This window comes from Trichomonascus vanleenenianus (genome assembly GCF_965637985.1).
Source record: "Trichomonascus vanleenenianus strain CLIB 3782 genome assembly, contig: TRVA0_028S, whole genome shotgun sequence".
NCBI lineage: Eukaryota > Fungi > Ascomycota > Dipodascomycetes > Dipodascales > Trichomonascaceae > Blastobotrys > Blastobotrys vanleenenianus.
In genome coordinates this window covers 13,078-35,965 of record NW_027481859.1, presented here as the reverse complement: position 1 = coordinate 35,965, position 22,888 = coordinate 13,078, and the positions used below count along the sequence as shown (strand labels likewise).

Here is a 22,888-nt window from a genome sequence, read left to right as displayed (position 1 = left end):
TGGCCCTCGAATACTAAGTAGTGCAATTGGGGGGACCAGTCCCCCCAAACCCCCCTGGGGCTCTGCTTCGCGGAGATATTGGAGTCCATTTAATAAGACTATGAATGATCTACCATTTAAAATGAAAAGGGTCTAGATAGGTTTCGATCGGTGGACCGACCCGACAGGACTAAGTAGCGCCTATCATGCCCCCTCCCCCCTGGCAGAGTACACTATGTGGGGACGACATAAATCACCATCCCCAAGAGCCTGAACCTTCCCTGAGGACCTAAATAACGAAAAAATGACTACGGAATAGCCAGAAACATCTAGAAGGACGAAGAAGGCGGAGGGACGGATATGAGGTGATTTCCCGGGATTTGTCAGCGGCTGTGACTTAAAGGAGAAAAACATGTAGGAAAAGTGAAATATAACCCGATTTTCCAAGCGGTGCTTTAAGAGTGGCTCGTTTGGCACTTGGAAAGAAAACCATTTTGCTCTTTCAATATCAGGATGCCTGAGAAGACCATAGCAGTAGTAGGAGCCGGCCTGGTGGGCTGTCTGGCCGCCCTGGCATTTAGCAAGAAAGGATTCAAGGTCAGAGTCTACGAGGCTCGGCCAGATATCAGATCCCCGGAGCAGCAGGAGCAGAGCCAGTTCCGATCCATCAACCTAGCGGTGTCGTCGCGCGGTATCGTATCCCTCGAGCAGGTTGACCCGGAGATGGCCAAGCGGGTGCTCAAGGACGTCATCCCCATGTACGGCCGGATGGTCCACGACATGGAAGGCAACCAGTCGAGCCAGAACTACGGGCTCTATGGTGAAGCCATCAACTCTATTGATCGCGCCGAGCTGAACCGGACTATGCTCGACGAGCTGGAAAAGTCCGACAATATCGAGCTCTTCTTTGAGCACAAACTGCAATTTGCCGACCTTAAGAAGCCGTCTCTGACCTTCTCGCACGGGGACAAGCAGGTTCCAGTCGACGATATCGACGTAGTTATTGGCGCCGACGGCGCTTTTTCCAAGGTGCGGGCTCAGCTGCAGCGCATCGTGCGCATGGACTACTCGCAGCAGTACATTGACCATTTGTATCTGGAGCTGAAGGTCCCAGCTGGTGAAAATGGCACGTTCCTGCTCGATCCGAACCACTTGCACATCTGGCCACGGCATGAGTTCATGCTCATTGCGCTGGCGAATGGCGACGGGTCGTTTACTTCGACGTTATTTGCGCCACAGCGTATCTTTGAGCAGCTCGATTCAGATGACCGCATCATGGAGTTCTTCCGCACCAATTTTTCGGATGCTGTCAAGGTTATGGGCGAGAAGTCGATTCTCGAGTGTTTCCACAACAACCCGCGGGGCTCTTTGGTTTCTATCAAGTGCAACCCGTACCACTATAGTGACAAGGTGCTTATTATTGGCGATGCGGCACACTCGATGGTTCCATTCTACGGCCAGGGTATGAACTGTGGGTTTGAAGATGTGCGGGTGCTCATGTCGGTGCTCGAGGCCACGCAGTACGACTTTGGCGCGGCGTTTGCCAAGTATACAGAGACGCGACACCAGGATCTTAAGGCTATTATTGATCTAGCCATGGATAATTATGTTGAGATGCGGCACAGTGTTACTTCCTATACGTATCTCATGCGGAAGAAGATAGACGGTCTGCTGAGCCGGGTGCTAAAGGATGCATGGCTGCCGCTGTACACGATGGTTTCGTTCCGTCCAGACATTCCATATTCTTCGGCCATTAGGCGGGAGCGTCAGCAGAAGCAGATTATTAACGGCGTGCTGGAGACTGTGCTGCGAACCGTGGGCACTGGTGTCATTTTTGGCGCTGTATATCTGGGCTATCTCGTCAAGCGACGATCGTAACTTACTAACCACCTCCCATTATCCAATTGATTGTAAATATGTTATATACGTGTATTTTTTATGGATAGATACTAATCTTTGAGCATTTTAATCTCTACGTAGTTTGAGTGTATACTTGCGATTTCTACACACGTTGACTATACACGATCTTTACTAACGTTTAATCTGTGTACGTTGGACGCTCCCTTTTACTATCTAAAGGCTTCCACTCTCTAAAGACTTTCTAAAGACTTTTACTCTCTAAAGGCTCTCTAAAGGCTCTCTAAAGGCTCTCTAAAGGCTCTCTAAAGGCTCTCTAAGGACTTACACTCTCTAAAGACTAATTTCTACAGATCTCTAACTTTCAGTCCCTTCACATTTTAACCTTTGCACACAATATCAAAAGCTCATTTGGTAATATGGTAACACATTCAGTATCAACACACATTCAATATTACGGTAACACACATGCAATATTGACACAATTTCAATGTAACACACATTCATTATTGACACACATTCAATCTAACACACATTCAATATCAACACACATTCAATATCAACACATTTCCAATATCAACACATTTCCAATATCAACACATTTCCAATATCAACACATTTCCAATATCAACACATTTCCAATATCAACACACTTCCAATATCAACATACTTTCAAAATCAACACACATTCAATATTGACACACCTTCAATGTAACACACATTCAATATCAAAACACAGTCAATATCAAAGCACATTCAATATCAAAACATATTCAATGTAACACACATTCAGTATGTAACACACATTCAATATCAACATACCTCCAATATCGTGGTACGTTTGTGTGTACCGCAATTCTCAACCATCAACAATATATGGAGATAAATTAAGTAATTAACAAGTCCTTAGATATGATATTTCGGTACTATATTATATACTGGTACGTTCGTGTGCGTGTGTACGTAGGACTAGTTGAAAGAAACGTTTCCGACAGAAAGGTCTCGGAAGCCCCACCACGTCAACGCCATGGCCAAACCAACCGTGTCAACCAAAGCAGTCACAGAGGCAGCAAGAACATGGTCGACTGGCCGCTTCTCAACAATGGCATTGGTAAGAATCTCCGGCAAGGAGGAAATGGTAAACACCAACCCACCAATAATAGCCGCCGACTTGACGCTGACCGTGTTGGTCTTGGACAAAAGCACGCTGAATGCATACGACTGCAGGGCCGACGTCAACAGCGAGTTCGAGTAGACACACACAGCTCCAGCCGCCTCCTTGGACTTGAGGAACTCCTCCTTAGTGTCCGAGTGGGTCGCCTTCTTACAGGCCTTGCCAATAACCGGAGCGGTCACAATAAAGCTCGAAGCGTGGCAAAAAGCGGCACCAAACACAATAGCGCTGTAGAACAACGAGAAAAGAAAACAACAATTAGTACACATAATCACTGCACGGAGTTAAAAGATACCTACCTAGGCTTGATAGCTGGCAACTGAGAGAACATCTTGTCGTATAAACCTCAATCCAATTGAAATAAACAAAAAGTGAGAAAAACAATTGAGGAAATCGATTGCTTCCTTCAAATCAGGCGGTTTTTGTTTCCAAATCTTCTCCTCCACAATCGGCCAGCAATCAAAGGAGGTGGCGCGTCGCTGGGGCAACCCCGGGAGGAAACAAAGCCCTTACCCACGCAACACGTGATATATTAAGCTTGAAAACAGCCGCACGGCCCGCCGAGGGGAGCTTCATAATGAGACAAGCCCTTGTCGTCGCGCGCCATTATTCTCTCTATTGATAGACTAAATAAGAAAATGGAGGCATTGGGCGACGTGTTAGGAGAGTAAGTAGTCGATACTATTACTGCTTAGCGAAGTTAATAGCAGGAGCCTAACTCCGTTTAGGAGCGACCTGGAGAGAATCAGGCAGCTGGCCGAGGCTATGGAAAGGCGGTTGGTGGAGCTCGAGGGCGTTGTGTTTGAGTTGCGTCGGTTAAAGGCGGAGTACAACGCTCACATAGCCGACCGGGTGAGCCCCGAGAGAGATGAGTTCATTGCGGAATTGCAACGCATTGATTCAACGTCGCGGTTATCGTCGACTTTAACTTGATTGTGGTTGGTAATCGTTCGACTAGGCGTAGCAATCACCATCAGCTATGGCCAACCCTGTAGCGTAGCAAATGGCTTCAATACCTATAGCTTATCCGATTTATAGCACACACAGCGTAGCATTAACCACATAGCATAGCATTAACCACATAGCATAGAATATGCGGTAGTAATCAGTAATAACCACTTTGCATAGTTCAACAGGTCAACGCTAGCAGTAATTGTCGCATATACAATACCGATAGTAGCAGTAATTGACCACATCGCATATCGATAGTAGCAGTAATTGGCCACATCGCATATATAATACCGATATTAGCAGTAACTGACCACACCGCATATATAATACCGATAGTAGCAGTAATTAACCACATCGCATGTTATCGATAATAGTAGTAATTAACCACATCGCACGTTATCGATAGTAGCAGTAATTGACCACATCGCATGTTGTCGATAATAGTGGTAATTAACCATATCGCACGCTATCAATAGTAGCAGTAATTTAACCACATCGCATAAATAATACCGACAGTAGCAGCATCCACATGGTACCAATATTCGCATAATAACCAACTAATTGCCCTTCTTCTGGAGCACCTTGATCTCTGTCTCAAGCTTGTCTGCCTGCTTCTTCGCCTCCATAAGCACATTGAGCGAGTTCTGCAGCGACTCGAACTTGGCACACACCTTGGCCGTGGGCATCACCGGCCGCGCCGGCAGGCCAAGCTCCGCCAAGGCAGTCGTCATCTTTTGCTGGATGGTTGGCTTGAACGTGGCAATCTTTGTAGACCTCAAATAGACACCAGTGGTCAGCTTATCGTGGTACGAAATACCCAAGCTGTTCTCCTCCTTGCCCGACATCCGCTTGCCCATTAGCTTCTGAACCGCCGCCATGGCCATCCCCGCAGGCGTATTGGCCTTTTTCTCGCTCTTGACGCCACTAGTACTGCCAGCCTTGGTGTTACTGGGCAAAACAGGGGCCGCGCCGCCTCCGTTGCCATTGGTGGCAGTTGGAGTGGCCTCCTTGCGCTTTTTGGTTTTGTCAGACAAAAGGGTAGTCGTCAGCTGCTGGAGCCCTTGGCTGGACTGGTACTGGGCAATTGAGCCCGAAGTTGGCGGCGCATCGAGGATGCGAAGCACCTCAGCTCGTTCGGTGAGCATTCGCTCCGCTGCTGCTTCGAGTTTGCGTGATTCCATGACCAGCGCTTCCTCCTCAGCGATTTCAGCAGGGCTTCGGCTCAGCAGCTTCTCAAGGTGTTCCTTGCGTCGCAGTTCGTTCTCCTTGACGTACTTCATCTGTTTGTACATATCCTCTTCTTGGGGTGTTAGAACGCCTCCGTTTTCCTGGCGCAGCTGTAGCATGCACCGGTACACTGTGTAGAATCGTTCTTTGATATCTTCCAGCGGTCTGCTTGTAACGATCTTCTCTTCCTTTCCTTCTTCTTTATCCTTCTTGTCCTCTTCTTCATTTGCAGAATTGGCGTCCTCCTCTTTCGTGTTAGAATTTTTCATATCGTTTGTAGAACTCTTTGCGTCGTTCTTCGCATCTGATTCCTTCATCTCTACGTCTCCATCCTTATCTTTTTCATCCTTCTTACTTGGCTCCTCTTCCTTCGACTTCTGTTGCTCCTCTTTTATTGGTTTTGGAAGAGACTTCTCAACTCTTTTAAACCAGTAACGGTCGTGGACGACAAGCCACCTCAAGTCATATTCCCGACACAGATCGAAAAGATACTTCGTCTCCTCAAAAGACCAGTCCTCGTCCTTGAACTTCTTATCGTAGTCCTCCTGCTTAACCTCTGGGACATCGACTTTCGTATTGTACTTGGCAAACGCGTAGTCACCGTCTTCGTCACGCTCACTTCCTCGCACCCAGTGGTGGAGCACAAGCCCGTCTTCGCGTGCGCCGTTGGTGAACGGCGTCCACTTCCACGGCGCCACCTTGGCGGTGCTCCGCCAGTCCGGCTTGCTCTTGAAATGGTGCTGGACGACTGCTGGAGGGGTGTTTTCCCCGAGCAGCTGGATCAGCTCCCTTGACATGCCTTCTCGCTTGGGGAGCGCTACTTTGCGCTTTTTCGGGGGCGGGGGCCTCGGGGCGGCCTGCTTAGGCAGGTCCAGCATGTCGCGCACGTCTGAACTTGACATTTTGTGTTATATCGCGTTGAGAACTGTCGTTTAGTGAGATTGTTGAAGTGATTAATCTGTGTCGAAGGTGATCGGTCACTAACTAGAAAGTTATTTCATTGGACTTTATTTTTGATATATCAAATATATATGGTTTATGACAGGTAATATCCTCCTTCAAGTATGTTGTTAGCTATTCTTCTAGCTGTATTTTACATATGAAGATAGTTTTATTCTTAAATTGGTTATAACAGGCAAAAAATTGAATGCATCTGAGGGCATAATTGTCATAGTTAGCTAAGCTCCACTATTGTACTGTCATCTCCCACAGTAAGCACGTTAACATATATATATATATATATTTTCAGTTATCTGTTCATGTATGTAAGATAACTAGTATTGTTCATAAATTTAACAAAATGATATTGTTTATAAGTCTATAGCATAGACGAAATGGTCATTGTCATAACTAGCCAAGCTACACTGGCGTACTCATATCCTTTTGTAAATACCGTAACGCTATCATCTATTTTTTTAGGTATGTAAGATAACTAGTATTTTTCATGAATTTATCAAAATGATATTGTTTATAAGTCTATAGCATACACGAAATGGCCATTGTCATAACTAGCCAAGCTACTCTATGGTGTACTCATATCCTTCTGTAAATACGCTATCAGAAATCTGTTCACCCATATAACCATCAATTTTTTTTACATAACTGCTCACCTATGTAAGATAGTACTGTTCATAAATCTATTGCAATAAATGAATTGAATACAAGTTGTCATGGTGTAGAATACGGCGTAGAGAAAAGTCACCATACCAGGTGATATAAAAACTCGCGATTTGGCTCCAACTCAACTAAAAACAAATATACACATCTCTCATTAATCTTCCAAGATTATATTCATTCAATAGTCCGAAAAAGAACAACAATCGCGCCGAAAGAACAACAATCCCATAGATATAAAAATAAGTACCAATAAATTAACGCACGTAATTTCCCGTCGGCTCACCACATTTCCACCGCCCTCCCATCGAATCAAATTTGCCCAGGCGCGTTACAGGACCAAATGCTGCCAGTAAACGCGAGGTGTCTGGCTTACCACGGGCCATTGCTTTACGAAGCCAAGGCGCTGAGAGTCTACGACCCCGAAACGAAGACCGCCAAGGCCAGAGCGGCCCCCAGCGAAGGATCAGGCGAAAAGGAGGTGCCCACAACTGATCTCCCGGAAGAACTGCGAGACTCGGTCGCGTACTTCGTCCATTACAAAGGGTGGAAGTCGACGTGGGACGAGTGGATTGGCCCCGACCGCGTCATGGAGTGGAACGAGGAGAACATACGCAAGCAGAAGGAGCTCAAGCAGGCAGCGCTGGCCGCTATGAACAGCTCCAAACAGCGCGCCAAGGCGGCCTCCGCGACTTCCACCAGCCCAGTGCCGGCCGACCAGAATGGCCCGCCAGGTGGTACCAAACGCAAAGACAGCAAAGACGAGTCCGGGTCCTCGTCACGCGGCCCCAAGCGGCGCAATGTCGAATTGGAGGTCGAGAAGGAGGAAGAGTTCATCAAGCGCCCTGAGATCGCCATTACCGTGCCTGATGTGCTCAAGGCGCTCTTGGTGGACGACTGGGAGTACATCACCAAGGAGCACCAGCTGGTGTCGCTCCCGCGTAAGCCCAATGTAGAGGAAATCCTGCGCATGTACAGAGACTACGTTCCGCCGAAGCGTGAAGGGTCTGCGGAGGCAGATATCTTTGATGAAGTCCTGTCGGGGCTCAAGCTATACTTCGACCGGTCTCTGGGGAACATTCTGCTCTACAGGTTCGAGCGACAGCAGTACAAGGACATTCGGGCCAAGAACCCAGGCACACCCATGAGCAAGATCTACGGCGCGGAGCATCTCATCAGGCTGTTTGTGTCGCTGCCGCGGCTCATCGCTCAGACTCATATGGACCAGCAGGGTATCTCGTACCTTAAAGACCATCTCGAGGATTTACTGCGCTTCCTAGCCAAGAAGCGTAATGAGCTGTTCCTCAAGCAGTACGAGCACACCTCTTCGAGCTACGAAGCCGCCGCCCGAGGCGTCTAAATATCATGTATTTATTCACTGTTACAACTAATCAATTAGTCCCTTTACCTATCCTAATTACACAGGTGTCCACTTCACTTGGGGGCCAGCCCCCAAACCCCCGTAGCTCCGCTTCGCGGAGATCTTGCAGTTCGTCAATTACCGGTCTCCGACGCGAAGCGTCGCTACGGGGGGTTTGGGGGGCTGGCCCCCCATTACACAGGGCTCCTAAGCGGAGTGTCGCTACGAGGTGGGTTCGAGAGTGACTAGAAAAATCATCGCATCGTGAATAAATTACGTAGGGGAAACCTGCCCCAAGGGAATTTAAAACTTGTCCAAGGACAAATCCGGGCTCGAAGCATGGGTCATAATGCTCTCGGCAGACGAAAACAGGTCGTCTTCAGCGGCGGATGCCGACCCAGCAGAACTCGTGGCCCGTGACAACTGAGCCGCCGCTGAATGCGCCTCGTCCTCACAGAACTTCGTGTGGAGGCCAAAGAACCCAGAGTTGTCAATTGAAATCAGACGCCCGCTTATGCCATGCCCTCGGGGTATCTGAAGTGGAGAAATGGCAATAAACTCGCGCGAATGCGATACGACCGTCGTAGAGGGGTTCTTGTCCCGTGAGGATTCAAGAACATACGACATGTGCGAGAACAGGTCGTCGTATCGCGACACTCTCTGGCGGTGCTGCTTCCACGGCTTGGACATCCACTCCAGGTCCGAACCAGCATTGTGATAGTAGGTGCTAGGCCGCGGAGGCGGGACGAGCGGCTGCGACTGCAAGTCAATGCAGTTCTGGATGTTCCACATCCGAATTGTCCCATCACTGGAAGCCGTCCTAATCTCATTCGAGTCAATAGGAGACCACGAGAGGTCGTTAATTCGATCAGTGTGCCCGTCTAGCGTCGCCAGCGGCTTGCCTGCCCGAATATCCCACAGCTTACAAGTAGTGTAGTCATGTACGGAAGCAATTGTGTTCTCATCGTGGGGAGACCACTTGAGCGCATTGACAGCGCTATCGTTCCCGTGAGGAGGAGACAACCCCGTGGCGTTCTTTACTCGGACGTCCATGATGGAGATGCCCTTGGAGCCACCCAGTGACACAATGCCATCGCGCAATGGCGCCGGGTCGACGACTGTTGATCCCTTGCACTTCTTTTTAAGAAGCGGCGTGTCCGAGTAGAACGGGTCCCATACGAACAGATACTGATTGTACATGGTCATAATAGAGGACTCAGGGCAGCACATCCACCGCTCAGACGTCGTCATAATGCTTCTAACCCTCGAAGACTTGACTTCGCTTGGCCGCACGTGCTTGTTGTGGTTGAACCGGCGCACAATTTGGGCCGGCTCGTAGTCCGAGTACGGATCTGGCAGTAGTGTAAGGTGGATAATGCCGGAATCGTGGCCAGACACGAGCACATTGGAATTTGGTCGACCAGCGAGAAGAGACCGGCAGTGTCTCTGTGGCATCCATGCCAGGGAGTGAATACCTGGTAGTGTGATTGTCTGGTGATGCGTCAGGATGGCCTTTTCTGGCTGATTATTTTTCCTGCCGGACGCAAAGTTGCTACGATTTACATTTGTGCGGTATTGGTTATCGCCGTTCACATCCAGCTCGTATATAAACAGATTGGAGTCCATTGATGCTGATGCAACAGCAATTAGCGGGGCCGTGTCATGTGTAGCAACCGCAGAAAGATATTCGCTGTTATCTGGGATCTTCCAATAGCTGGAGCTGACTGGGTTTCGCAATTCCATGGTTAGTAGTAGTATACAGTCGAGGGGTTAGTAGTAATTGGTCTAGACAGGCGTGAGAATCAATATGAGCAGTCGGTTTAAAACTTTGCCCGGTCACTTGCAGACTGTGGTGAAGCGGGGTACAAAAGTGGTCGATTAAGTATCTCAGACCCGTGATAAAATGAAGTTATTGAATCAAATAAATGAGCGATTTCGACGAAACTTGTCGGTTGTAGCAGTACGCGATAGGTACCTTGGATCGTTCCGGTATCTCACTCTCTTTGCAGCAGTTTGGGCGATGGAAGTTAGACCAGGGGTAGATAGAAATACGGGAAGCGGGGGGAGCTGGCCGAGGGAATAAGTAAGTTCGCTCAAAGCTCTCCTTAAATTGCGTAGCTTGTCACAAAGCGGGTCGTATAGGCAAGAATGTCAAGCCCGGGATGAGTGTCGCCAATTCAGTGTTCGCTCTTCGACAATGGGGAAGAAAAAAAAAGCGCCCTGCTAGCGGCTGCAAGCTATATATATTCCCTAAAAAATTAATTGGTCGTAATTCGACAGCTTAGGCATGTACGACAATACCATTAGGCTGCAAGATCAAAACTGCAACCCTCCGAAATTGATTCTAGACGGGGCTGTTTTACTGTAGAACTGACGCAAAAGCAACATCGTTCGCTGGCGAGGGAACAACGAACCCATGAATTGCATCCACTCCTGTGGTCCGCAAACGGTATTCCAGAAGCATTCTTATTATGCCTTACATGCCTTCCATGGCATAAATTCGGGGGTCGACGGCATATGCATCGCCAGCCACCCGAATATTGGCTGCACCTCCCCCTCCAAACGATCCCAAATGCGTTCTTCCAAAGGACCCTATTGAGGCGGATTGGACACAAGTTGTAGCTGCATCGGATGGATTCTCATCCATTGCCCACAATTAGCTGCCAGCTCTCACATGTCCAGAGTTGAAACAGAGCCAAGAACCACACTATCCAGAGACATTGTGCTCCGTCTCTAATAAAACGGTTCCAAACCTAATTACAATTAGTATGAACCCTTCCCCCAGGTACCACACGGATTCAGCTTTATAGAAATATTATCAAGCCGTAATATAATATCCGCGGGTACATTAGAGAGATACATTGTCGTTGTGCTCTTCTCGGCGGTTGAGTACCACAGTCAGGGACTCGAACCAAAAAATTTTTCGGCACGGCATGGCAGCTCGTCTAGAACTGCGGTACGCCAAGGTGGATCCGTCCGCAGGGGGGAGGGATAGATAGGCTATAGCTGCTTTCCTGTACTGTATATGCTTTGACAAAAAAGGGGTGTTTCAATGTCGGCGCCGCCGCGCGGGATGCGGCGGTCTTCCGCCCAAGATGTAAGGTAAAGACCACATTCGACAAGCAAAATAAAACTCAATCTCCATAACCGAGGAGAATAAGGCCTCTGCACCTCGCCCCAGCTGATTGCCTAACTGTGCTACCGCCCACCACGTGTTCTTTCCGCTTTGAATGGGCGCGAACTGAGCAGAAATTGGGGAGGCTGGTTCGACGTAACAGATGGCTGCAATCGAACCTCTCTTTTGATGCATGCTGCATCATGACAGCTCCGACGGGTCTTAAATTCCTAGTTTGGCACTGTGCGCACAGAGCATTATCGGTACCAAGCCTCTAGCTACATTGTATTTTGCCTTTTTTGATCTTGTACATGAGCATATGGCGCTACGCTGGTAGCTTACCCCTTAAAGGATCAGGGCTTGTAGGGAGCTGACATTGCTAGGGGAGTTGCATCGATGCGATATGAACGCCTCTACTCCTCTGCTCGGCTGTGTAGCCGGTTTGGTCGAAAGTGCAATATTCGTAGTAAAAAGTTTGAGTTTTCCCGCAATATAATTTGCCGTACGGTATGGTAGTAGGCTGGAAATTATTAAACCTCCATACGCCGACCGCGGTACTGGGTAGAGATTATTAAATCTCCTGTGTTCATTATTCTCCTGATGTTCTGGAGATTAATATTACGGTACTCTTTTGGTTCTTTTTTTTTAGAACTGAGATTCTTTCTACCGTAGTAATGCCTATAGGCGCGTCTCTTCTTCACTGCAGTTGAAATTGGTAGAAGGCGGCTGGAATAAGTTTGTGCATACACTGTAATATTATTGGACAGTAACAATTGTAGTGTAGATAGATGCAAATGATAACCAGACAAGACTTTTCACAATAAAACATTTACTACAACTGGTGAGCGCCAGTTGATCTCTCCCCACGGTATCATGAAGCAACGGTCGAGAATCTAGGAATAAGAACGGTACTACATTATCACTAACGGGCCTCACTCCATAGTCTGGAAATACCGTAATGCGTCAATTGATATTATTTTTCTATCATACAAAAATGTCATAAATATATATACTCAAGGAATTAGACCTTGATAATCTGATCGTCTCGGACCTCAACACCTGGAGCGACCCATTCGCCAACAACCTCAGCGATTTCCTCTCTGTTGTCAAGGTCTTCGGTGAACATAACGTCATCCTCAAAGTCGGTAGACTCCTTCACTCGCCAGAGGACCAATGGGAGGGAAATGACAAGAGAGGCAGCAAGCAGGCCCCATGAAGATGCAAAGAGACTCATGTACTCAACCTCCATGGCATCGAGTCGCCAGACAATGGCGCTACCGGCGGACTGAATACCCTTGTAAAACCCGGCATACAGCCCGAGCTTTCGAGAAGAGTTGGTGAGAGCGCCAAGCAGCCAGTAGACGTAAGTCTGCCAAACGGCATCGTAGAAACCGTAGAACATGTAAAGGAACATTGGACCAATGTACTTTCGGCCGTCGGTCCAGTCCATTGCAACAACCTTGCCATCGGTCACATCCTGTCGGGTAAAGTCCTTCTGGAAGGCATAGCCTCCACCCCAGATAGCGAAAGTGAGCACAAAAACGACGGCGTGGAAAACCTTAGCTCTCGTCTTTCGGTTGTACTTCTCCCAGTCCAAAAACAGACCCCAGGAAAGTGCACCAACAATCTGCATAGTCCAATAAAGCAGAGAATTAAGAGATCGGGTTCGGACGTTGAACTTGGCCAGGTTGAACACGTTAAACTGGTAGGTGTAGAACCAATTGGAACAGAAGAACATCGGGAACAAAAGCACAACATACGGGTCGACCTTGAGGAGCTTGAAAAGACCCTTCATCTCAGTAACAAAGGTCGGATTCTTCTTGACAATGACTCCAGTGCCGTCGGACTTGATGACTTTGTTAATCGGCATAAGACTGAGCGCAAGAATAGATCCCACGATCATGAGCGCTAAGAAAGCGGCATAGGTACCATCAGACACTCCACCCTGGTTGGTGTCATTCAAGCTCTGGCCCAGTGGAATCAAGGAACCAATGACCGAACCCAGATTGAAAATGGCCCAGAAAATGGCAACGTATTTGCCCTTCGATTTTTCGGTTGGGTATGCCATAATCACGACACCTTGTGCAGACCATAGGCAAGCAGCGCAGACACCTAGGATCGCACCGGCAGCAATGACGAAGCCAGTGTTCTGAGTGTGATTGAAACAGAGAAGCGAGGCAGAGTTCAGAGCATATCCAACACCGCCGATGGCCAAAGTGATCCGGGGACCCAGTGTATTAACAATAGTGCCAGAGAAGAAACCGATTGTAGCAAAAGTGCAGTATAGCGCGACATTGGAGTTGGCGGCAGTTTGGTGGTATTGTTCGCCCAGACCAGAACCGCCGAGACCAGAGAGCGCGTTGAACATGCCTGGAGTCAGGAAGAAGACGATAGACACCATAAGAAGCTGAACCGAGGCGGCGTTATAGGCCGGCAATTGCTTGCCAAAGATCTTCAGGCCCGTATTGTACCATCGCTTTTCCTGGACGACGGTGAATTCATTGGCATCATTCGCCTGATCGCTTTCGTAAGGCTTTTCGGTGATCGAAGGTGGACTTGTATTCGAGTTGCTGTGATCCATTTTTAATGCGTTTCTTTAAAACAGAACCAGCCTGGATAAGGATATATTCACGAGGTATCAGACGAAATAAATATAAGGCAATAAACAAACGAAAACAACAATAAACAATAAATATGAAAGTCGATTATAGCGTGTTTGAGTTTGGCAGGCAGTGCAGGTTACAGACTTTAAACCTCAAACAGCCAAATAGAGGGTATTTGCCTATCTAATCAAAGGATAATGGGAAAAGATTAATCGCCAACCTCGTTCGATTTGTTTCCTTATATATATTTGCAATCCCCTTACTTTTTTAAAGGTGGGGGTGAAAAAAATGAGGGGCATAACGTTATATTTTCTGTCGATCTCTCTAAAACACTAGTCTATTTTTGCATGCAACGCTACCCCGGCGGAGGAAAAAAAAACAAATACACGATACCACGTTGTCCGTAATTCACAGCTAGGGCCATTGCTTGCTCCTTGAACTCTGTCGATTGCAATATAAATTTCATTTGCTATTCAATTTATGGCCTCAATCACGGAGCCGAGTATTTGGGGTTATGCGGAGAAGGAATCAATAGAAGGATATCTAATACAGCCGATCTGTTGATTGTCACGTCGCAAGATATGTTCTAGCATAGTGTTATTGCAACCCTATCTACATTAATACAAGGTACATCTCTAACCCCAGAAAAAAAAAAGAACAGTATATTTCCCCTCATCCCTCGGGGTCCTACTGGCTACTTTTACCTTCCGCGTAGATACCGTAGTGCTACAGCAATGTGAAATAAATCGCGGCTTTCTCTGTGACCTGCAAGGATCGACACGGTTGGAGAAATAATTCCGAACTTTATTTCCATTGGAAGGGACACTCTCTACAAGTGTCCGTGTGACATTACCTCCACATATCGTATCGGTTCTCCACGAATTTACAATTACGCTGCCGATATTTCCCCGTGAAGTGAAAAAATTTTTATGTCCCGTCGTCGCAGCTATAGTCTTCGTTAGTGTAGCACCGGATTAATGTGATGTGATATTCATGTGCGGCTCAGGGTTTATCCGCATATCAGCTCATCGGGTTCGCGCGCCCCCGATGCCACTCGCTAGCGTTACCTCTTTCAGCCGCACACGTAACCCCCGGATGCATCTTCCAAAAACCGTTGTATCAAACCTGCTTTCGCGGAGCTGGTCCTTACGTCACACGGGCACTGGCCATCTAGATCATACTACTGTACCCCGGGAACTCCAGGATAAATGGAATACTACCCTATCGGGGAAATGGGGGAGTTTGCCCAGGATAATGTGATTGTTACGACGGTCGGCAATCAAAAATCGCTTGCCTCCGCACGGGGATTGATGACGCAGGTAGTTGGATGACGTATGAACTCGGCAAGAGCCGGGGAAAAAGTATATTATAAGTTAGTGTAATACCATAACCTTAGTTGCATTACTGTTGAAGTTACATGAACCTTTGAGAGTGGAGAAATTATCAACAAAGAGGGTCTCGACGTCAGCAGGGTGCTTAATCATCGTTGATACCGATGCTATTGCAGTTATGATAAAGAAAAGCGCCTGATAAGCAGCAACCGTAGGTGTAATGGATTACCGATACACCGTTGGCCAATAAGAGAGTTTGCAAGTCGTCCGTAGCTAGATAAGAACTTTACTAGTTTTCTATCTCTCTATCTATGAGAGCAAAAAATGCTAAATTCCGGAAGACACAATCGTATTTGCAATCACCAATGGTGATAAGCCGACTGGACGCAACGTGTTCGACTTAGAAACTCAAAAATATTGATATCTACTCTTGCTGTACCGGGATAGGACGCCTCATCATTGGTACCGAATCAGTGTTACTGAAATATTTTGCTACAGAACCAAATCCCAAAATTACACCTTCGTACCAGCACCATAACAATATACTACTCAAAGAAAACCCCGAAGTGCAAGATCTAATGTTTACAATTGAATACCTAACAGCGCGAGTACGTATCCAAGATTAATAATATAAATAAGGTCGTCAAAAAAAGTTGCAAAAGAAGGAGGCTACCAACCGTAGGGGCTTCCACCCTGGGACGGCGAATCACCATCATATCTTCTTCTTTGCCGCTTCACTGAACGAGAAAGGTTAATGTCAGAGAGTGCAGTATCACCCCACCGAGCAGACTCTCGCTTAAGTCGACGGATACTTCGCTCTCGCTCAATTTCTCGCTTTTCGATTTCTTCCGCCGAGAGGGTCTCCACGGTAGGAGCCCACTCCTCTCCCAGCATCTCCTGATCAATTCGGAGACCCGCCTCGCGGCCAAACCCTGCCAGATTATCTAGTTCATGTGGCAGCTGGCCCTCAATCGCAGCCTTTTTAATCTTGAGCAACTTTTCATATACCGCATGCGCAATGGCGGGGTAAAATTCTCCGGCAAGACCAAGGTCCTCTACTACAGACCGCGCAAACTTGTGTGGAGTAAGTTCTGTAGCGTTCAAATCCCATTCAAACTTGTCTTCATAGAGCTGCTTGTTCAAATTCACGCTCAAATTTACAATGACATTGAGATCGAGCTCCTCTGGTAACTGCACTTTGGCAAACTCAGAGTACTCCTGCACCTGGTGCTTAATGGCACTGGCTATGTTCGTCGAGTAGCCAATTGGTAGGTCCATATCCTGGCATGTCAGCACAGCAAAGTCCTCTGGAGTAATCACAGTTTCGTTCATGTTCCACAGGAAGAAATCCGTGACTCTGTGTGACTGCTGTGGAAGGTCAAAGTTCACTTTAATGGGGATGAGCACCTCGTCGACATCAGCTACATCTTGGAGTTGCTTGGTCGTATACGGGATATGTCGCGTCCTAGGAAACAATCTCTTTCGCTCAGTCTGCTCTGGTACCTTGTAGTCAGGTGTCCCCACGTTAGCTTCGCCATTGTAGCTCTCGTTCTCCTCGTCCTCGTCGAAGTCTTCCTCAATTTCTGCGTAACTTATCGCATTCGCCGCGAGTCTTTTCGTCGCACGCGTCACCGGTTGCGTCGAAATCAGCAGAGAAGTCTGATCCAGCCGAATTCGTGAATGGAACCCACTCAACATCGCCTGTGGTTGTTGCGTAGCGGCCACCATTGCTCGTCACCTTGCTTACTTCGTCGTGATATCTTCAATTTTTTTTTTGTTTTTTACGCGTTGGGAGGTTTGCGCCGGCGCAAGCGAGGGGTGCGGTGCGGCGCGTGCGGCGCGTGCGGCTTGCATGCATTGATATAATTAATAATATTTGGAGGAATATCCCCGATATCGCATCAGTTCAAGCGTATGAAATGTACACAGAAAAAGAGATTATATTGTATTTGAAGTGCCGTTATTTTATGTTGTGGCGCTATATTCTAGAGGTAAATTTACGCGTGTGCAGTTTTGGGACGCGACGCGTTGACAAGTTGTAGCGGTAATCTAGAGTGCCTGAATGGATGGAAAAGATCCTCTAAAAAAGCTATTTCCTGAAAATCAGTTACTCACCTTGGCGGAGTACTTGAGCATAACTGTATTGGACCAGGAGATTAGAGAGTTGCTTGAGAAGACGCTGGTTGTAAAGTCTTCCAAGAAACTTCCTCTAGACGTGGGAGATGTGCAGAATCAACATCAACTCGTAGTCAGATGCGTGTACCATTTGATCCTTCATGATTATGGGAGTAACGTACTTTGTGATGGATACAAAATACAAAGGGAGCGACTAATAGTAATTGGAGGTAACACCGCTATTCCGGTACTTGTCAGTCCGCCATGGGTTAAGCTATTCAGTATCATTGGGGCTCAGAAAATGCTTCAATTGCTGCTCGGGTGTAACGTTTTCTATCCGCTAGACTACAAGCTCTCATATCTGCAATTATGTGGGCCAAGCTTGGATTCGGGACAGCTCAAGGCGAAACCCATAAGGAAGCAATTGAGCATCAACAATTCACTGCATGCACTAAAAGTCTGTGCTATCTTTAAGCACCAAGTGTTAAATCGCTGCCCATATGTGGACACTGCTGGACAGGTAGTTTTCAGGTTCAAGCCAAACTTCCACCTCGAAACGATTGCAGGAAAGAACAATGTTTGGAAGGTCATGTCCGTCATGTTTCCTCTGGAACTTGGTGAAATGATGCCGGTATATATTGGCCCGAAACAGCAGATCGTGCTTAGCGGGGAGAAAAGACCCTCTTTGGGATATTCAATTGAACCAATTGTCGCCAGGCTGTTGACTAGACACTCAAGCCTGCCGTACGGGCATCTGCTGAAATCAATATGCAGAAGCGTCGCAAGCGTTAGCGAAGTGGCACGGTTGTGCAAGACCGTGGTCAAGCGACTAATTCCATTTGAAATGTTTGCCACACAGGACAACTGGAATGCCATTTTTGAGTCCATTGAAGAGTTTGTTGCTCTGGGAGCTGCAGACCAGTATAAGCTGGCAAATGTTTTTGAGAAAATCAAGCTTTCGACAGTCAAGTGGCTCTGGCCATCTAAACCAGGAACAGAAGAGGAGTTCTTGCGCCGCCAACGAATAATGCTACAACTTTTATTTTGGCTATTCAAGAAACTTCTAATCAAGTTGATCCAAGTATGTTTCCATGTTGCTCCCTCGCCGCTCTGCTACTATCGTCAAGATTGTTGGTTAGACCGGTCACAGCAGAGCATTGATGCATACTTGAATATCACCATGCGCAGAGTTGCTCCTGGCCACGTTCCTTTGCTATCCCGGTCGAGACTGCGAGCTGTTCCAAAGCCAAATAGAGAGACTTGTCGGATAATCATGGATATGAGAAGCGCTAATAAACAACTGGACATGGTTTATCAAATTCTCTCTTTTGAAGTACGGGATAACTCGTGGATAAAGAACCCGTCTGATCTGGCGTCTGTGTTAGAGGAATACAAATGCAGTCATTCGACAGACGGTCGCTACTACCTTATCAAGTTTGACATCCAGAATGCTTTCGACACAATCCCTGCAGAACTGGCATATAGACTGTCATCTATGGTTATCCGCTCGGAACAGTACTACATTCACGAGCTGAAATGTCGCGATACTCGTACTGGACGAGCATGTATCTGCAAAGTAGTGTCAACGACAAATGAAGCTATTGGAAGCTTTAGTATCAAGAACAAGGTGGTTGGCTCAATCGCAACTACCAGGGTTGTTACCAGACACCAGGTTCTCGATAGTCTTAAGGAGCATCTTTTCAGCACGGAAGTCATTTTGCCGAAAAACCGTGCCTACCGTAAGGTCAAAGGGATCCCGCAGGGGTCAATTCTTTCTACTATATTATGCAACATTGTCTATGACGAGCTTGAGAAATCAATCCAGGTCGGCGCAAATGGGATTCTATTGAGATATGTGGATGATTTCCTGTATATTTCTTCCGAAACACAAGACTGCCATTCTATGCTTCACGATCGACTTCCGAATGGATCTGTCGCTGGGGCGAAAGCGTTAACAGCCAAGACAGTCACTAATCTCGTCGAGAACCAGGATTTTATTCCATTCATTGGCTGTCAGATATCAACACAAGACTTGGGTGTCTATACTATCCCTCCCGCCTTAAATATTAGTAACAAGCCTAATACCCATCAGTTGGCCAAAATACGGTCAACAGTACAAATGGCAATCTCTCGATCCACGTCCTATGAAGACGCTCTAAATTGTGTGCTGATGATAATGGATCAAGTTCCTCGAGAAAAGCACTCTTTTGTAATGCGGCAAGCCAAGCAAGCTATTGAACGCAAATACATTGAACATGCGTAAACATGAATAACAGTGAATTTCAGCGAATAAATAACGTACTTTTTATAAATAATCCATCAAATACCATCTCCAGCCTATAGAAGGTTGTCGTATTCGTCGATGGAGATTGAAGGTCTTGAGGGGCGAGGTTGAGGTGGTGGAGACATTGCCGGATCGAAATTCTCATCATGTGCCGTTGGTGTCGCACTTTTGACATTTTCAACATCTATTGAGAGTTCGCTCGTGCCGTTTCTTGCCTCACTGGTCGATTCCAGTGGCAATTGTGGTGGCGGATTTTCCGAATTGGTATCTCCGACTTCACCATTCTCCTTTGGCGGTAGATTGGTGTCCTCATCCTCCTTCTTTTCCTCAGGATTTTCTTCCGGAGGTGGGGGAGTAGGATTTGGCGTCAATCGATCACTAGCTTCGACAAATTCGTCATCTTCCTCCTCCGCTTCTGCCGCCTCCGGTTCCTGATTGGTTTTATCTACTTCACCGTTGGCGTCATCCAAGTCGTCGTCGTCCTGTCGCTGTTCTTCATCAAGTTCCCCTTCGCCGTCTTCTTCATACAGATTTTTCTTCTTTTTCTTCTTTTCTTTCTTGTCTTTCTTTTCCTTTTTCTCTTTCTTCTTCTTATCCTTCTCTTCACGCTTGCGCTCTCGTTCATCTTCTCTCAACTTTTGTGCTTCTTCATCGTGCTTTCTCTGTTCCTCCCGCATCTTCATCTCCCGCTGTCGCAGTTTACGTTCAGTCTCTTCTACACCGCCACTCTTCTTGAGCTTTCCCTCGGTGACGAATTCGCCCAGCTCTCTTTTAAATGGGTCAAGACCTCTCATTTCAAGCTCCTTCTTCCTCAGCTTCTCAGCACGCTCAATTGCCTCAACACGCTCTTCATGGTTCGGCTGCAGGCCCTGGACCTCAATGAGCACTGCGTCTTTGGCATGTACAATGCCATCGACTGGTGTCGTTTCCAAAACAACGTCCTTCTTGCCAAGCTTAACTTGCTCTGTAGAGCACTGTTCGACAAGCGCAAAGGTCTCGCTTGCCTTCTGAAGATCGTCTTGCAAGTCCGCAACCAACTCTTCCTGTAGCTTGAAGAACTGCTGCTCTTCGCAGACTGTATCGAGCTCACGCTCCCAGATCTTTTTCCAACCAGTTCGCTCTTGCAGGATATACTTTGTCATCTTGTCCAGGTCCTTCTTTGCCTCTGCGAGTTCCTTGGACACAGACTGTAACTGTTGCGGCGAGTGGCGCACGCCTCTTTGCGCCACATCTTTACGCAGAGCCTCGATTATATCTTGGATGTCATCTACGCTGGTCAAGAGGTTATCACTGTCGCTAGACAGCTTCTTGTGGCAGTTCTCCATATACGCCCGGGCCTGGGAGATGGGCAGTTGGGCGCTTTGAATGTGCTGGGTCTTGGAAATAATTCTGACTGCATCCTCTCGCAGAGACGCCAGGCTCGATATGCTGATTTGTCTGACTACGGATAAGTCATGCCGCAGCTGTTCAATCTGACGCGAGTCTGCGATTCGTAACGGCGGAGCAGTAGCAGTCGACAGCGACCGTTTAATCTCTGACTCTGATGCTGCGTTTGGTTGCGGCGACAGGGAAGTGCTGCTACTATTGGCCAGCCTCGGAGTAGAAGCGGCAGACTCGACGATTTTCTTGATATCTTCAGCATTGGACTCGATTTTCCTGTGCATCTCGTCAACACTCTTCGTGAGGGCCGCCAGCCCTTCGTCAAAGTGCTTCTTGACCTCGTCCATGGCCTCAACGTTGAGTGATAACAGCGATCCACTTCCCACTTCGCCAATGGTCTTTTCGTCAATCTCGTACCTAATGCCTGATTGCGGGTCTTGGAGGTAGATATCCGGGAACTGGTCCGTTCCCGGAGAGTATGCGAACCGGTCAATAAACAGCAGCCGTAATGATGCGATTGTAACGTCCTCTGGCTCTACAGTGGCCTTCTTAACCCGGCGGCCAATCTGAAGGAAGATATCAAACGGCTCCGCAACCGAAGATTCCTCCCTAAGTTCCGGCGATTCGCCCAGCTTCGGGCCATTGGTCTGCAACGGCGACGACTGGATGGAATCTGAGGTTGTTGATGTAGTGTACTCGGCACGGGAGCTGGAGTGGGGTGTCTTGGTAGGAAGGAACGACGCCAGCGACGTTCTGTTCGACGACGTTGAGTGAGTTGGAAGCGGCGGAAGGTCAGGGACAGAATCTCGTGTGCTCTGTGACCCACCAGATATGGCATTGCCTAACTTGGCAAACTGGTATGCCGAGAAACGCCTCGAAGCACGCCTCTCGAGGGCTTCTCCACGCTGAAGAGCTGCCAGCGCATTGGCATTGTTGTCCTTGCGAGGCAGCACAGAGGAACTTTTGCTTGCCGACTGGCTGCGGAACCGCGGATCTTTTGGCGGAGGGTGCGGTGAATCGGTGGAAACGCTGCTGCGGTCCGCCGCCGCCGCCGCCATGCTTCTCGTGTCATGCATTTGTCGCAGCGACGGCGAACTCTGGGAATGGGCCGGGACAGAGTTCTTCCGCTGGGTCGGGTACGGGTGCTTGTCGTTCACCGGCGGATGCGGCAACGACGAAGCGCCAGGATGCTGCGGCGCGGGTTGTTGAGCCGCATGGGCGTGCGGCTGAGGCGGTAATAACGGCCCTAATTGGGCACCAGCACTGCTAGTGCTACCGTGGCGCGAGTTACGAATAAGTGTCTGCTTCTCCTTGAGCTGGCGAAGCAAGTTTACAATGATCTCCCGGATGGAGGGGAGGTATCTATCGAGGTTCTCCTGCGAAGCGTCTTCGGAAAGCGCCTTCTCCAGGATGACGCGCAATGCCTGCGGAACGTCCCCCAAGTCACTACACCGTTAGTCCAACAATTCTGCGAAACGAAAATCAAGATAAAACGTACGCAACCTCAACTCCAGCGGAGAGAAAGGCTCTGCAGGCAACGTTGAACTCGTTGCCCAGGTTGACGTAGACATCGGACACGTCCTGTTCGGACGCATCGCCTCGCGCCCACTGCGTCAGGCTCTCCAGAAGCTTTTTTGTCGCCACCAGCAGCCGCGTCACCGTCGATTCTATCGTACTCATGGGCGACGACGAGTGCATCATCGTCGACCGATGCGTTGGCGGGGACGGGTGCGGGTTAGGCGGGGGCATTTGGCTCTAATGATTCAAACGGACACGACCTAAATCCAATTAGATGTGAATAAAACAGAACGATGCCGCAAATGGAGCTGGCTCGAGGACGTGGTGAGTCGGATGCTATAGGCTGGGCCGCACGGAATCTCAGTTCAAGGGATGGTCAA

General features: G+C 48.1%; 10 protein-coding genes across 10 annotated transcripts; 4 read left to right on the top strand and 6 right to left on the bottom strand.

The window, feature by feature from the left end:
* Window positions 1-492: 492 nt before the first annotated feature.
* BNA4 (kynurenine 3-monooxygenase) lies at window positions 493-1,857 on the top strand (the record flags this gene model as incomplete). Its single annotated transcript, XM_076685715.1, has 1 exon — window positions 493-1,857. The coding sequence occupies one exon, from the start codon at window positions 493-495 to the stop codon at window positions 1,855-1,857; it is 1,365 nt and encodes a 454-aa protein (XP_076540006.1).
* Window positions 1,858-2,805: 948 nt separating this feature from the next.
* On the bottom strand, window positions 2,806-3,341 carry TRVA0_028S00430 (DUF1761 domain-containing protein; the record flags this gene model as incomplete). The annotated part of the gene is made up of 2 exons (XM_076685714.1): window positions 2,806-3,238; window positions 3,310-3,341. The coding sequence occupies 2 exons, from the start codon at window positions 3,339-3,341 to the stop codon at window positions 2,806-2,808; spliced, it is 465 nt and encodes a 154-aa protein (XP_076540005.1).
* Window positions 3,342-3,648: 307 nt separating this feature from the next.
* TRVA0_028S00408 (uncharacterized protein) lies at window positions 3,649-3,943 on the top strand (the record flags this gene model as incomplete). The annotated part of the gene is made up of 2 exons (XM_076685713.1): window positions 3,649-3,677; window positions 3,739-3,943. The coding sequence occupies 2 exons, from the start codon at window positions 3,649-3,651 to the stop codon at window positions 3,941-3,943; spliced, it is 234 nt and encodes a 77-aa protein (XP_076540004.1).
* A 575-nt stretch (window positions 3,944-4,518) lies between these two features.
* SWC4 (Swc4p) lies at window positions 4,519-6,090 on the bottom strand (the record flags this gene model as incomplete). Its single annotated transcript, XM_076685712.1, has 1 exon — window positions 4,519-6,090. One exon carries the CDS (start codon window positions 6,088-6,090, stop codon window positions 4,519-4,521), a length of 1,572 nt encoding a protein of 523 aa, XP_076540003.1.
* A 1,055-nt stretch (window positions 6,091-7,145) lies between these two features.
* On the top strand, window positions 7,146-8,162 carry EAF3 (Eaf3p; the record flags this gene model as incomplete). Its single annotated transcript, XM_076685711.1, has 1 exon — window positions 7,146-8,162. One exon carries the CDS (start codon window positions 7,146-7,148, stop codon window positions 8,160-8,162), a length of 1,017 nt encoding a protein of 338 aa, XP_076540002.1.
* A 303-nt stretch (window positions 8,163-8,465) lies between these two features.
* Window positions 8,466-9,905, bottom strand: TRVA0_028S00342 (WD40 repeat domain-containing protein; the record flags this gene model as incomplete). The annotated part of the gene is made up of 1 exon (XM_076685710.1): window positions 8,466-9,905. The coding sequence occupies one exon, from the start codon at window positions 9,903-9,905 to the stop codon at window positions 8,466-8,468; it is 1,440 nt and encodes a 479-aa protein (XP_076540001.1).
* Window positions 9,906-12,298: 2,393 nt separating this feature from the next.
* TRVA0_028S00320 (uncharacterized protein) lies at window positions 12,299-13,858 on the bottom strand (the record flags this gene model as incomplete). Its single annotated transcript, XM_076685709.1, has 1 exon — window positions 12,299-13,858. One exon carries the CDS (start codon window positions 13,856-13,858, stop codon window positions 12,299-12,301), a length of 1,560 nt encoding a protein of 519 aa, XP_076540000.1.
* A 2,022-nt stretch (window positions 13,859-15,880) lies between these two features.
* SFH1 (Sfh1p) lies at window positions 15,881-16,909 on the bottom strand (the record flags this gene model as incomplete). Its single annotated transcript, XM_076685708.1, has 1 exon — window positions 15,881-16,909. The coding sequence occupies one exon, from the start codon at window positions 16,907-16,909 to the stop codon at window positions 15,881-15,883; it is 1,029 nt and encodes a 342-aa protein (XP_076539999.1).
* Window positions 16,910-17,273: 364 nt separating this feature from the next.
* EST2 (telomerase reverse transcriptase) lies at window positions 17,274-19,589 on the top strand (the record flags this gene model as incomplete). The annotated part of the gene is made up of 1 exon (XM_076685707.1): window positions 17,274-19,589. The coding sequence occupies one exon, from the start codon at window positions 17,274-17,276 to the stop codon at window positions 19,587-19,589; it is 2,316 nt and encodes a 771-aa protein (XP_076539998.1).
* A 74-nt stretch (window positions 19,590-19,663) lies between these two features.
* Window positions 19,664-22,691, bottom strand: BUD6 (formin-mediated actin nucleation enhancer; the record flags this gene model as incomplete). The annotated part of the gene is made up of 2 exons (XM_076685706.1): window positions 19,664-22,436; window positions 22,489-22,691. 2 exons carry the CDS (start codon window positions 22,689-22,691, stop codon window positions 19,664-19,666), a joined length of 2,976 nt encoding a protein of 991 aa, XP_076539997.1.
* Between the last annotated feature and the right edge of the window lie 197 nt (window positions 22,692-22,888).